Below are 15,611 nucleotides of genomic sequence, written 5' to 3' on the forward strand. Positions count from 1 at the left end.
TCAAATGTGTCCACTGGGGGTCACACACTACACTTTCAAGCAAGCAAACTGTTTATGCTGGAGCTGCCGGTAAAAAAATCTTCTTCTACGTGTTCTTTTGCTGTGAACATTACACTCTGTGGCACGTTCATTACCTAAAATGCCTTCGTCAAAAAGGAGAAAAGTGGACACGGGGTGTAGAGTTTTCCAAGAGAAATGAACCGTTTCCTATTTATTTACAGAGGCTAGAGGGAAACCCGTGTGCTTGGTGTGTTCGCAGTAGGATTCAGTCCTCAAAGAATATAATATTCGGCGCCGCTATGAGACTCATCATGGCGCAAAATACAACAGCTTGCAAGGACAACTGAGAAGAGAGAAAATAAATGATTTGTTCGCGGGTCTGTTTTTACCCGAGCCCAGATATCAGTGATGCAGCAGTGAGAGCTAGCGAGACAGCATCAGCATCAAAAGCACACTGCGAGGGGGAGCTGGTGAAAACATGCACACTGAAGGCTGCACAAATCATGTGCCCTGAGAAGCCACAGACCTTTGCCAACATTAGCCAGACGAGAAACACCGGCAGATAGGATTTCAGATCTTTCGGCAGATTTGGACAGCCAAATGAAGCGCAAAGTCAAGTCTTTTGTTGCATTTTAAGATGCATTTGATGAGAGCACAGACATTGTCAGGTGGCACGGTGCATTGCCCTGCTGCCTCACAGCAGAAGGTCCTGGGTTCGATTCCCGCCTGGGGCGCTGTTGGCACCGTGCTCCGGCGGGTTATCTCCCAAATAGGAGCCTTTCTGTGTGGAGTTTGCATGTTCTCCCCGTGTTCACATGAGGTTTCCTCCACCTACCATCAGGAAGGACCCCAACCCGAAACATGCACACATCATCGTCTGACCAGCGATGGACACTTGTTACCAGGTACCCGGGCATCAACGAATGCTGCCCACTGCCACTGGCTGCCCCCCCAGAGGAAGGACAAGCCAGGATGGTCAAATGCAGAGGAACCCTTTCACCGGCACCATCCAAAGCGCGTCTGTGTGTGTGTGTGTTGTAGTGTGGTGTGTTGCGTGACAATTAAAGATTCTTCCATACCACACTGAAGTAAGGTGGTTAAGCCGAGGTGCCGTGCTGAGGCCTTTCTTTGATCTACCAACGGAAATCGAACAGTTCATGGAGAAAAAGGGCAAACCAGTGTTGGAATTTCAATCCCTAGAATAGTTGGAGGACCCAGCATTTATGGTCGATATTACAGAGCACCGGAATTATCTAAACAAAATGCTGCAAGGCTGCAAAAAAGTTGTCACACAGTATTATGACAGCATGCGCCTTCACGTTGAAGCTGACTTTGTGGGAGACACAACTGTCCAGTGGCGACGCTGCTCATTCTCCTCGTCTTAAAGATGTGCGTGCGACCGCGGCTAATGCTGACATGAATCTGTACAAAGACAAGATTACAGGATTGCTGTGGGAATTTGAGCAATGGTTTCAGGTCTTTGGTGAACTTGAGACAGAATTTGCAGTTTTTCGCTCGCCATTCACAGTCAAGGCTTCTGATTAGTTGTATTATATAATTATAGAACCCAGAATCGCGATTGTGGCGCCTCCCCTTGCGGCTGCCTGCGCGAGCACCTTGTGTCGATTACGCACATTTTGGTATTTTTTAGTATTTTTAGAGCTTATTGTGCGTAATCACCGGGTGTCATGACATTTCACTGCATTTATCTATCTATCTATCTGCTACTCAGGATTTGACGCCTGATATTGATGCACTTGTGAAGACTAAAAGATGTCAAGTTTCAGGAGCAAAGTAAACGGGGAGCAAGCCTACTTCATGCAAAATGATTCTTCAGACACCTTTGCACCCTGAAGAATATAGTTCTGTGAAGTGAATACTTACTGTGGAAATTTTTAAAGACACTCAACATTGTGCAATATAATGTCAGTCAGCAGCTTCAGTACAAAATAGTTTGGTTTGGTGGAACGCTATTGTTCGTACACTGCCACAGCTTTTATGTATTTTATATGTATAAATGTTATACATTCACAAGACGGGGATTACTTAACGTTCTTCCTTAATAGTTCCTACTTCAGTTTGTTTGGTGTGGTGTGCTGGTTCAAGTGCTCAGGATTTCTACACAGATGTGGAAATTAATGTCAATTTGAAATCATTTCTCGATCTTGACAAGTTGTGTTGTTCAAAAAGTTAAATATTATATTGTTTAGTTCCAGATACCTCTGACTAAATGTTTTGTTGAAATTGCACTTATTTTTTAAAGACATTTCAGGTTCATAATGTTTTGTAAAAAGAGAGTTGATTAAACGTGAACATTTTCAGAATGTACTTGTACTTTTTTGCACTTAAATAAAAAGAAAAAAATGGAGTTATCGTTGTTTGTGGATTATTATGCTATGACTTTAACGTTGGGCTGCATGCGGCCCCTGAGACGCCCTTGCTTTAAAGGATGTGAAACATGAACAGGATCCTCCTCCCAGCAGAGGTCGCTGTGTGGCGTCGCGCCCTGGATGACGTCATCACGTAGGCGTTGCGGTCTCGGCGACATTTAGTGACCGCGCGGAGGAAGAGCAGCTCGAGGAAGCAGCTGCAACTTGATGAATAAAAAGCAGTTAAAACAGATTCACATCGGTAAGAACCAGAGGCCTAAACCCACCCTCACTACTAGTACTACTAGTACTACTAGTACTACTAGTACTACTAGTACTACTAGTACTGGACCGCTATTCCTGCTTAGAACGGCTAGTTAGCACGGCTAGCAACCAGCGAAACGGGCTACTAGTCTATGGTATCCTGACACAACTGTCTTTGTTACCAAGTTAAATTAGTTACATTAGTTAAAATAGTTAAAATACAGTCTTCGTGTCCCTGTTTTAACACAGTCGCTCAAAATGGCGTCACTGCCGTGGTTAACCCATTAGCTTCCTTTAGCCGCTTAGCTTCCGGTTTAGTTTGTTGTTTCGGAGTGTCACTACCGGAGCTGTACTGCGCATGTGCAGCCTGTCTCTTTACGCCAATGATGCCATGAAATGTCTCCAACCTACCGTCAAATACTGACGCCAAACAAAGGCAGTTGCTTAGCAACCTTTACACTTTTGTGTAAAGGTTTGTCTTCAAGCTACGATTGCGACTTAATTTTCTGGGCACACGTTTCATCACATATCAACTTTTTGGAATTTTTGTAATCGATATTATGAACATGTTATAAATATGACAATGAAACATAATTACGCCAGAAATGAAGTTGACAATCGTCATTGAAACGCATGTCTCCATTGCCGCAACGTGACAGAGTGCACATGCGCAGTACAGGAGGTACAGATCTGGGAGTGACACCAAGCGTCCTGTTTGGAGGGACTAGTTAGCAGACTAGTTAGGGGACGAGCTAGATGACTAGTTAGAGGACGAGTTAGTGGACTAGTTAGGTAATGAGTTAAGTTACAATAGGGTGGACTAGTTAGGGGCAACCTAGATGTGGGGATGGTAGCTCAGGAGGTAGAGCTGGTGGTCTAGTCATCTAAAGGTTGCTGGTTGGATCCCAGGCTCCTCCTGCTAGCATGCTGTAGTGTCCTTGAGCAAGACACTTAACCCCTCATTGCTCCTGATGGCTGCGTCCGTCGCTGTTTGAACAATTGTAAGTCGCTTTGGATAAAAGCGTCTGATCAATGACTAAATGTAATGTAATGTAAATGTAGATGACTAGTCAGTGGACTAGTTATGAGCTAGATTACCAGTTAGTAGACTAGTGAGGGGAGGAGATAGATGACGAGTTTGGGAGTGAGTTAGGACTATTTTTGAGGATCGGTTGAGGACGAGTAAGTCTTCCTGTTTTCTACCCCCTCAATTAGTAGTTGGTAGATTTCATTATTTTCTCAACCTGGATGTTCCATCCCTTCTCCTGATGGAGGGATGCAGTGTTGGCGGGATGATAATGGAGGGACGCAGTCATGGAGGAATGATGACGGAGGGATACAGTGTTGGAGGGATGACGATGGAGGGACGCAGTCATGGAAGGATGATAATGATGATGATGATGGAGGGATGCAGTGTTGGAGGGATGATGATGGAGAGATGTGGGGATGATGGATGCAGTGATGATGAAGGGATGGTGATGGAGGCTGAATATTTCAGCTGCAGCATCTGATTTTATTATTTCCAAAATAACTGAATTGACTATTTGTTGGCGGTGTTACACCCAGATATGTGACCGGTTGACTTCATATCACATGGCATGATGTCATTGATCAAAAGCAACTGATCAATAAGTACATTAGTCCCACTATAAAACCAACTGGAGTGACAGCTGAACATTCTGTAGGAACAAGCTACAGACTTCAACAATATTAGTAGAATATTGGTACAATACGATTGTACAGCCCGCCACCAGAAAACAAGTAACATTAAAGAACATTAAATCATTATAACATTAAATCATTATAAATAATATTTTTTTATAGTGAATAAATAAAACTAAATATTTCATAGTTCAAAGAAATGCTTAGGAGCCGTAAGAGAAACTTTACTTTAAACTCTACCTTCTCTATTCAGACTTTTTTCCTAATTCTCCTCCTCATATCACAGCATCATGTTCCATTTAACATTATCTGATCTTTATCAAAATCATATCCATAACGTTTGCTCCTGCAGCTCTGGCTTCGGCTCCCCCACCTCCAAAGTACGCAGTTTATTTTCAGTAGAAATCACATTTATGTTGGACAATATTAACCAGAAAAGTACTGGGAGAATTGCGAACCTGATTGTCATTTTTTAGTTCGAAATCACGCTCATTTCGATAAATTTTTGAATCGGAATTGTGACACCACTTATTAGCAATAAGCAGTATGACAATGTGATTAACGCAATATGTTTGATTAGAAACAGATGAGTGGCGCCAGCACCCACATAGCCCTGCCACCTCCCACTCACAGTGCTTTCGTCACTCGTCTCATTGGCTCTGGTTTGTTATGGTGTTGGCTCATTGAAGATGGCGAGTGCAGAGCCTCCGTCTGCTTTTGGTTGACAAAGAAAACAGGAGCGTTGTTTGGAAATACATGTAAAGCTAACTCAGATCAGCAGGTCACACATCTGAGTGTAACACCGCTAATGGACAGGAAATTATGGCAAAACTCAACTGACCATATCTAACCCAATGGACCATGACGGACCATAACTCGCCCAACTAACGTAACTGACACAGCTGACCATAACTCACCCAACTGACCATAACTTACCCAACTGTCCATAAATGACGTAAGTAACCCAGCTGACCATAACTCACCCAACTGTCCATAACTCACCCTTCTGTTCATGACTTTCCCTAATTGACCATAACTGACCCAACTGACCGTAACTGTCCATAACTCACCCAACTGTTCATGACTCTCCCTAATTGACCATAACTGACAGCTGGTAATAAATGACCTCAACTGATCCAAAATCACCATAACTAACCCAACAGTCCATAACTGACCCTAACTAACCCTTTAAAATGACTCTGGAATGTGGAGGGAGTTTCATCACTCCTCCTTCCATCGCTCATTATTCCTCTATCGCTCCTTCCTTGGTCGTTGCTGCGCTCCTGTTGGTCAGTTCTGCGCTCCTGTTAGTGTTAGCCCAAGTTGCGCTTCCGTTGGTGTTGGCCGGTGCTGCGCTCCTATTGTTGTTGTTCAACTGGGCACTGCTCTCCTGTTGGCGTTGGTCGGCACTGCGCGCCTTGGGCATTGGTTGGTGATGCGCTCCTGGTGGTGTTGGTCGGCATTGCACTGCGCACCTGTTGGTGTTGGTCGGCATTGCACTGCCCTCCTGTCGGCGTTGGTCGGCGCTGCCCTCCTGTTGGTGTTGTGTGGCTCGGTGCTGTGCTTCTGTTGGTGTTGTGTGGCGCTGCGCTCCTGTTGGTGTTGATTGGCGCTGCGCTGCGGTTGGTCGGCGTTGTGCTCCTGTTGGTGTTGGTCGGCGCTGCGTTGCACTCCTGTTGGTGTTGGTCGGTGCTGTGCCGTGCGTCCTGTTGGTGTTGGCCGGCGACGTGTGTCCTGTTGGTGTTGGTTGGTGCTGCGCTCCTGTTGGTGTTGGTCGGCGCTGCAGTCCGGTGTTGTTTGTTGGTCAAGCGCTGGATTTGATTGGATTTTATCAATCTCGTTTCAGATGGATGCTGATTGGTTATTGATGATGTCACAGGATGCTGATTGATTATTGATGATGTAAGGGGAAACTGGTGTTTCAGATGGATGCTGATTAGTTATTGATGATGTCACAGGTTGCTGATTGATCATTTAACAGGAAGCTGGTGGTATTTCATACAAATGCTGATTGGAATGCTGATTACTTACTGATCATGTAGCAGTAAACTGGTGGTGTTTCCGATGGATGCTGATTGGTTATTGATGTCACAGGGTGCTGATTGATTATTGATCATGGAACAGGAAGCTGGTGTTGTTTCAGATGGACGCTGATTGATTATTGCTATATTGCTTGATTATTGGACTGCTTATTAGAGCTTATATATTGTGAATTGAGTGTACGGCCTCATGCTCTTACGCTGTACTTTACGCTTCCCCACTGAGCTGCTCGGGATCAATAAAGTACTATCTTATTGATAATGTAAGAGGAAGCTGGTGGTATTACACATTGCTGATTTGTTAATGGGTATGTCACAGGATGCTGATTGATTATTTATGTGTAGCTGAAAATGTTGCAGTTGTATGCTGATCAGTTGTTGATAATGTAACATGATGCTGATTGGTAATGCTTGAAACAGGAAGCTAGTGGTGTTTCAGATGGATGCGGATTTGTTATTGATGAAGCTTCAGATGTGCGATTACTTAAATGCTAACATGTTTGGTACAGGGCCCTCTGCTAAAGTGAGCTCTATGCTATCTCTGTGCTAACTCTATGCTGTCTCCACCTGTTGCTATGGGTTAATAGCTGTTATTTTGCACTGTATTTAATCTGCTCATATGATGCTGCTGTGCTGTGCGGCTAAAAGCGCTGACATCACAGGAAATGGTTGGATTTTAGAAATGTAATCCTTTGTACAGCAGACTCATGTGTATTAATGGAACTGCTTTACCCTCTCTGCTTTCCTGTTTCTTCGTTTGGAAATGTGAGTTTCTGTCCACTTGGTTGGTTGGTTGTTTGGAAGGAATCAGTCCACCTGATTAGTTGTTTGGAAGGAATCTGTCCACGTGACTTGTTGGTTGGTTGTTTAGAAGGATCTGTCCACCTGAGGGCTCTGTCCACCTGATTGATTGTTAAGGAGGAATTGGTCCACTTAATTGGTTGTTTTGGCTGAAATCCTCCACCTGAGGGAGCAGTAGCTCACTAGGTAGAGTGGATTGTCTACTAATTTGAAGATTGCCGGCTCGATCCCAGGCCCTTCTTCCTAGCATGCTTAAGTGTCCTTGAGCAAGAAACCTAACCCCTAACTGCCCCTGATGGCTGCGTCCATCGGTGTATTAATTATTGTATGTCGCTTTGGACAAAAGCGTCTGATCAATAATGATTTAAAATGATGTAAATCTGATTGTTATATTGGAAGGAATCTGTCCACCTGATTGGTTATTTGTTTGGAATTTTTTTCTATCAGTTCCCATCTGGCTGCTCTGTAGTTTGATCAGAAGAATAAAGTTGAGTACTAAAGTACAAGACTAGAACCAGCTGGAAGGCTGACTGTATGATCACATGACTGACAAACATTGAAATGTTAAATTGATTACCAAAAAATAAATGTTAAATTAAATCCAGTTGTTTTCTCCGGTGTGTACCAGTATCTGCCAGCAACACGCTAAAGCTTCTGTACCTTAAACATGCATGTGAAAGGATGGAGGTGAAACATAGAATCCGCACTGTTTTAACACACTGTTACTCTGTTCTGCACACAGATCACTGAAACTGATTACTTGATGCATTTCCAAATATCTGAAGTTCAAACAGGTTTTAGAACGGTAACCTGTACTGTACGGTGCAGGGTTCAGTATTGTACCCTGTACCGTACGGTGACCTGTACAAGGTTCAGTATGGTGCTCTGTACCGCACTGAACCCTGTACCGTATTGTACGGTGCCCTGTTCAGTACGGTACAGGGTTTGGTACGGTACAGCGTTGCGTAAGGAACAACGTTGTTCAGGGTTCAATGGTCAGGATATTTTTCACAAAGTTTAAATGGAAACAAATTACACCATTAAATGTGCATACGCACAAGAAATTACAAATGAACTATTTCTTGCAGTTCTCAGCTGTTTTAGTCTCATTGCATCCATATTCCTGCTGCCGCAGCCATGCATTAAGCAGACGTGGACAGATTTGTTGGCACCCTTCGAAAAAAGAAGAACCCACAATTTTCTCTGAAATAACTTGAAACTCACAAAAGTAATTGGCATCCATCATTATTTATTCCATATTTAATGGAATGCTTTTGAATTTTGATTCAACAGAATATTTGACATAATAAAACAAATTAAAATGGCATGGATAAAAATGATGGGACCCATAACCTAATATTTTGTCGCACAACCTGTAGAGGCAATCACTGCAATCAAGTGATTTCTGTAGCTGTGCATCTGTCAACAGGTAGTTTGGCCCACTCTTCCTGAGCGAACTGCTCCAACTGTCTCAGGTTTGAAGTGTTCCTTCTCCAGACTGCATGTTTCAGCTCATTCTATAGATGTTCCATAGGATTCAGATCAGGGCTCATAGAAGGCCACTTCAGAATAGTCCAATGTTTTCTTCTTATCCATTCTTGGTGCTTTTCGTTGTGTGTCATTATCCTGTTGGAAGACCCATGACCTGCGACTGAGACGGAGCTTTATGACACTGGGCAGTACGTTTGGCTCCAGAATGCCTTGATAGTCTTGAGATTTTATTGTGCACTGCACAGATTCAAGGCACCCCGTGCCAGACGCAGCGGACAGCCCCAAAACATAACTGAGCCTCCTTCATGTTTCACAGTAGGTATGGTGTTCTTTTCTTTAAAAGCTTAATTTCTTCGTCTGTGAACATAGAGCTGATGGGAATTGCCAAAAAGCTCCAGTTTTGACTCATCTGTCCAAAGGACATTCTTCTTTGGACAGATGAGTCAAAACTGGAGATTGGGCTGGATGCATTGTGGCTTGTCAATATGCATTTTAGCTAATTCCAGTCTTGCTTTTTTGTTTTTCTTTCAAATGTGGAGTCCTCCTGGGTCTTCTTCCATGGAGCCCACTGTCACTCAAAAAGCGAGGGGTGGTGCGATCAGACCCTGACGTACCTTGACTTTGGCGTTCAGCTTGTATCTCTTTGGACGTTGTCCTTGGCTCTTTTTCTACCATTCGAACTATCCTTCTGTTCAATCTGGGGTCGATTTTCCTCTTGTGGCCACGTCCAGGGAGGTTGGCTTCAGTCCCATCGACCTTAAACTTCTCAATAATATTTACAACTGTGGTCCCAGGAACATCAAGTTGCTTAGAGATGCTCTGATAGCCTTTACCTTTAACATGCTTGTCTATCAATTTCTTTCTGATCTCCTCAGACAACGCTCTCCTTTGCTTTCTCTGGTTCATGTTCAGTGTGGTGCACACCACGATACCAAACAGCAGTGACTACTTTTCTCCATTAAAATAGGCTGAATGACTGATTATAAGATTGAAGACATGTGACCAATTAAAGAAAACTGTTAGTTTGAAACATCACTATAATCCAATTATTTATAATCTTTTCTAAGGGGTACCAACAAATCTGTCCATGCCATTTTAGAATATAATTGATCTCTTTAACAATAATTGATCTCTTTTCACAGTTTCTTTGCTTTATTCTATGACATGCCAAAGGCATGCAGGTATACATGAGTACATACATTGGTTTTTAATTTCATCACTATTCAGGAGGAATGGAGCATTGTTTCAATGAGCTGAAAGATTACCAACCAATTTGTTCATGTCTGTAATGTAAAATTATATAGCTGGGGTTTTCTATGATCTTGGGTTTCAGTTTCTAGTTCCGTGGTTGCAGTTTCCAGTTGGGGTGGGGATTCTGCCCTCTGGTGTTTAAAGTGTGTCAATTAACAATGAACGTTTTGATATCAATCCCTTTTTCAGCTCCATGATGCCTATTGTCCGATTACAGAATTGCTGTCGCAGGATCCAGAAGATATGGCTTCATCTTCTTAAGTTCAGTTAAACCAGCCTGTCAGTGATCCAGTTCAGTTTACACCAGCCTGTCAGTGATCCAGTTCAGTTTACACCAGCCTGTCAGTGATCCAGTTCAGTTTACACCAGCCTGTCAGTGGTCCAGCCTGTCAGTGGTCCAGTTCAGTTTAACTAGCCTGTCAGTAATACACTTTAGTTTGAACCAGCCTGTCAGTGATCCAGTTCAGAATTCCTACATTGGACTGCAACAGCATTGAGGTTCTTCTGTGTTTTTACAGATATTTATATTTGACATGGATGTTGTTTTTAAAATGCATTGACCTGGCTACCGCTGTTCTGATGCGCCATTGAAAGTGTATATTATTTTGCTTCAGCCATGCTTTAATCCATAATTACATTACATTTAGCAGACGCTTTTATCCAAGGTACTTACAATTATTCAAACACAGACGGACGCAGTCATCAGGTGAAGTGTCTTGCTCAAGGACACTACAGCAACCTTTAGATTACTAGACGACCAGCTCTACCTCCTGAGCTACCATCCCCATAAGATTTATCTGGGCAGGATGTTGTCACCCAAAAGCTCCTCCCACCATCCAAATGGCTGATGGGAAATATGTGCTGTAATGCGTGAAGTCAAGTAAGACTTGATTAGCATCATTGTTATTTAGCTGCATGAGGCTGTTTGATTAGTAACTAATCAAGAAGATAATCACTGGGGCTCAAAGCCTCGTGTGGGGCGCAGAGGCAGGGCGTGGGGTGTTTAATGAAGGTCATGGGATGTGAAGCTGACCCAGAGGGGGCGCTAGCATGTCTCCTTCCTGACCATGTGACTCTCTCCCCAGGTAGCCGTTAGCCAGTATGGCTGTAGTCATCCGGCTCCAGGGTCTGCCCATTGTGGCAGGAACCATGGACATCCGGCACTTCTTCTCCGGTCTCACCATCCCCGACGGGGGCGTGCACATCGTGGGGGGCGAGCACGGCGAGGCCTTCATCGTCTTCGCCACCGACGAAGATGCTCGACTGGGCATGATGCGTACAGGCGGAGCCATCAAAGGCTCCAAGGTGTCTCTGTTGCTAAGCAGCAAGACAGAGATGCAGAACATGATCGAGCTGAGCCGTCGCAGGTTCGAGTCGGGCTCCGCCACCGCTGAAGCTGTGCCTCCTGCAGGCGGGAGCACCAATCGTCAGGGAGGGCCTGCCACCATGGCAACATCTCAGGCAGGAAGTGTGGGCAGGAGTGGTAGCCATGGTAACCAAGGTTTTAGTAGCACCCAGCCCTCTGTGACGGCGTCCATGTCTGCCCAAGAGCAGAGTAACAAGATGGCCGCCAACCTTCCAAGCATGCCTCCCAGCTTCACAAACAGTTACAGTGTGGGCCCCCCCCCCGTCCCCCCCCTACCCTCCATGCCTTCCATGCCCCCGCTGCCTACAATACCCACCATGCCCGTTCCTCCCCCCGTTTCATCTCTGCCCCCCATCCCCACTGTCCCCCCCTTGACCCAAGGTCCTCCAGTGCCTCCCATGTCCCACCTCCCCCACATGTCCTCCCTACCCCCCTTCAACCCCGCCCTGCCCCCCCCCGGCGGCCTGGGCTCCGGCCTGGCCTTGAACTCCTCTGGCTCCATGCTGTTCAGCCCGCTTGGCCCGCTGGCCTCCTTAGGCCTTCAGGCTCACATGAAGGCCGCTGCCGCTGCCGGGGGGCTCGGAGCCCCCCCGGACGAGTTGTTCGTCCTCCTACAGAACCTCCCTTTCAGCTACTCTGAGATGGAGATCCGAGAGTTCCTAGGGGTTCTGGCAGTGGATGGGGTTCGCCCACTGAAGGACGGCCAGGGCCGAGGAACTGGCCGAGCGCTGGTCAAGTTTTTCAACCCGCAGGATGGACTGGAGGCTGTCAAGCGTGGGGGGGGCATGATGGCTCAGAGGTTCATTGATATATCCCCAGCAACAGAGCGGCAGTGGTCTGGCCTCATGGACCCTAGCATCAGCTTCATTGCCCCTAGCAACAACAAACCAAGCAACGAGGCTCATGATCAGCTGCACCGCCGCGGTAACGCGACCTCCGTAGGTGGGCAGCGTGGCCGGTCCCGCTCGCCACACCGCCAGGACTGGTGTGTCTACCTGAAGGGACTCCCCTACGAGGCGGAGAAGAAGCAGATCCAGGAGTTCTTCAAGAACCTCAACATGGTGGAAGACAGTCTGTACATCGCCTGCGGACCCAATGGTCGAGCTACTGGGGAAGGTTTCCTGGAGTTCCGGACGGAGCAGGACTATAAGGCGGCACTGGGGAAGCACATGCAGTACATGGGTAATCGCTTCATCCAAGTCCATCCAATCAGCCGCAAGGGAACACTGGAGAAGATGGACGCCATCCGCAAGCGAACCGCCACACACGGTGAGGCAAAGAATCCTGATGGATCCAAAGGCCCTAGGAACTGTGCTCACGTTACCAACATCCCCTATAACGTGTCCAAGAAGGATGTCCAGGCCTTCCTGGATGGGGTGGGGCTCTATGAGGATAGCCTGAAAGTTCTGACGGATAACCAGGGCAACGGGCTGGGCCAGGCTGTCTTCCAGCTGCGAACGGAAGAAGATGCTCGCAAGGCTGAGAGGCTCCACCGCCAGAAGCTGAATGGGCGTGATGCCTTTGTGCACCTCGTCACCTTTGAACAAATGAAGGAGATTGAGAGGAACCCTCCTCCACAGAGCAAGCGGGGCCAGCGGAGCCAGTCCGTCCAGCCCACCCAATCCGTCCAGCCCAGCCCCCAGACACACATTAACCCCTTTGCTGGGATCAGCGGAGAAGAGTTGAACTTCCTGAGGAACACCATGGGGAATCTCGGAGGGGCTCCCTTCGTAGCACCCTTCCCAGCGCCAGGGAACGGGTTGGCGGGCCCTCCCCCTTTGCCCCCCCTGGCGGCCGGCCTGAGTGACATGGGGCTCGGCGTGGCCCCTCCCCTGGTGGCTGGCCTAACAGGGGGACCCATCCTGGAGCCTCCGGGCTTTAGACCAGGTGCCTCAGGCGGCCCGCTGGCCCAAGACGCTCTGAGAGGCCTGCCGTCCTTTGAAAGTGCCAACAGAAAGACAGAGCGCGGGGGTGTGGCCAACAGCCTGGGTCGTCAGGGAGGCGCGAACAACAGCACACAGCATCAGCACCCGTCGTTCGGTCCCGGAGCCGACAGTCTGAGAAACCAACCGGGTCCCGGTAACCCTGGCAACCAGCGTGTTGGCTGCCCCGCCATTGTCAAGCTGCAGAACATGCCGTTCACGGTCACTGTAGACGAGATCCTGGACTTCTTCTATGGGTACCAGGTTCTGCCCGGTTCCGTGTGCCTGCAGTTCAGCGACAAGGGCCTTCCCACTGGCGAGGCCATGGTGGCCTTCCAGAACCACGACGAGGCCGCTGCGGCCGTCATGGACCTCAACGAGCGGCCCATCGGCGCCCGCAAGGTCAAAGTCAGCCTGGGCTGAGAGGCCATGCCCATCATCCCTGGCTCCTCCCCTACAGCTTTAGGTCAGACTGATAACCCTCCCACTCTCCCCTGGCTCCTACCCTCATTTTTAGGTGAAGCCAAGTAATCCCTCCCACTCTCACCTGGCCCCACTCCTCCCCGCTGTGTGTCTGGGAGTAGAAACCGAATAAACACTTCCTCTTCTCTGAATAAAGTTTAACCATGCAGACCATGTTATTCAAGTACTATAGCGCGCTGAGCAGGTTGTTACCATGACGACGCAGCATCTGTCGTCATGTCTGGAGCTGTTGAAAGTGTCATGCCTGTTTTGTTCCACGGTAACAGGCTGAAAGGGCTGGGATGCTATTGCTATGGTAATATCTTCACATGGCGGTGTCTTGCTATGACGATGTGGTGAAATGATGCTAAATGTTGATTAAAAGCTGTTGCTATGGTGATCTGTTGATATGCTGTGATGAGATATCTGACCAACTGCGCTGTTTTCAAACTGTCACGGTAACTTACACATGCTTGTATTTTACTGTTTGGTTACCGGTTTCCCTCTCTCTCTCTGTGTTGGTGTCTCTCTCCGTTTGTCTCTCATAATCCGTCACTCTCTTTTTCACTGTCTGTGTTTTAGCTCCTGCATGAATCACTTCACTGTTAAAACCATGAAGCTGGGTTTTCTTTTTGTCAAATAAATTGGTGTGATTTCCTGTTTTTAAATCCTGAATTCCTGCACGTGCTCAGTCGAGTCTCAGAAGCGGTCGCAGAATAAATTGACTTTGTGATGAGTCGATTATAGTTTGAACTGCGCAGTCTCTGAGCTATAGAAAATATTCAGGCTCTGTTTCCTGTCTGTGTGAATGTAGCCTCTTAAGTCTGTAAAGAAAAAATAAATGTTGAGTTTGTCACACAACAGAAAAGTGTTATTAACCACCCGGCAAAATTTCAATGATTGGGGAGGAAAAAAGTAAGCAGTATTCTGTGCTCTGAAAGGCTGGGGGCATGCCCCCGACAGCGCTGAAGCTACGGCCAATTGCAAGAGAGGTGCAGCCTCTCAGGTTCAGACACGGCGCCAGGATAAAGTGTCTGTGGGCGCAGTTAAAAATGGCAAGGGGGGCCACGCCTGGGGGTGGGGGTTAAATCCGTAAAAACACTGTTTTTAATTGCTTTGTTTGGAGAACTGTTTGCTCTGATCTCTGGAGCTGCTCTGATGACGGTAGTTGGGAACCTCTGCTCTGGCCCAATGATGCTAATGTGCTCTAGGCTTTATACAGTGTTTACACAGTGGCCTGTGCTAAGTGGGGCCAGTGCATCAATCGAACCACCATTTCAGACCTGCCAAAAAATCCTCAATACAAAGATGGTGAAAAACAGTTGTCAAACTCTTCAGTCTGGCGTCCTTCAGTCTTTTTGCATGTTTCCAGCAATAACTGTCACGTGTAATGTGTTTAGAAACAAATCACTGAATTGATTTTTAACATTCCAGCTGTAGATGGTGTGAAAAGGAGCTGACGTTTCAAAAAACTGATGGTTAGTTGAAGGTTGAAGCCGTTTGGGTGCTGCTGTGACCTTCACACAGAGGCCAAGGTCACGTTCCAGAAGAGTGGGAGATGGAGCGGATTTATTGATCAGTGTACAGCTGTCGATCCATGAAACTGCTTCCTGTGAAACATTTTGCAGCATGTCATGATGTAGAAATACAGCAGTACTGTGCTAATAGAGCTGGATACTGTACAGCTGCACACTAGAGCTGTATACTTTACACTGTAGAGCTAGACACTGTAGAGCTGTACACTATACACTGTAGGGCTAGACTAGAACTAGGCACTGTCGAACTGTACACTAGCGCTGGCCACTACAGCTGTATACTGCAGACCTGCACACTGTAGAGCTGTGCACTGGAGCTGTACACTGTAGAACTGCACTAGAGTTCTATGTTGTAGAGCTGCACACTAGATCTGTATACTGTAAACCTGCACACTGTAGAGCTGTGTACTGTAGAGTTGCACACTTTGGAGCTGAATACTGTAGAGCTG

The 15,611-nt window shown here is 46.7% G+C and overlaps 1 protein-coding gene across 2 annotated transcripts in view; it reads left to right on the forward strand.

Moving 5' to 3' along the window:
* Positions 1 to 2,514: 2,514 nt before the first annotated feature.
* Positions 2,515 to 15,611, forward strand: part of LOC307230325 (copine-1-like) — a 38,047-nt gene continuing 24,950 nt past the window's right edge. Inside the window, exons 1-2 of one of the 2 annotated variants that reach the window (XM_080000630.1) lie at positions 2,533 to 2,631; positions 10,963 to 14,437. In XM_080000630.1, coding sequence (XP_079856756.1) covers positions 10,979 to 13,588 — 2,610 coding nt within the window. In that variant the 5' untranslated portion in view covers positions 2,533 to 2,631; positions 10,963 to 10,978 and the 3' untranslated portion in view covers positions 13,589 to 14,437. Of the gene's footprint in view, positions 2,632 to 10,962; positions 14,438 to 15,611 lie in introns of those variants that run through there. The other variant, XM_080000631.1, reaches the window with a different exon arrangement.

The sequence above is a fragment of the Zeus faber genome, assembly GCF_960531495.2.
Source record: "Zeus faber genome assembly, chromosome: 5".
NCBI lineage: Eukaryota > Metazoa > Chordata > Actinopteri > Zeiformes > Zeidae > Zeus > Zeus faber.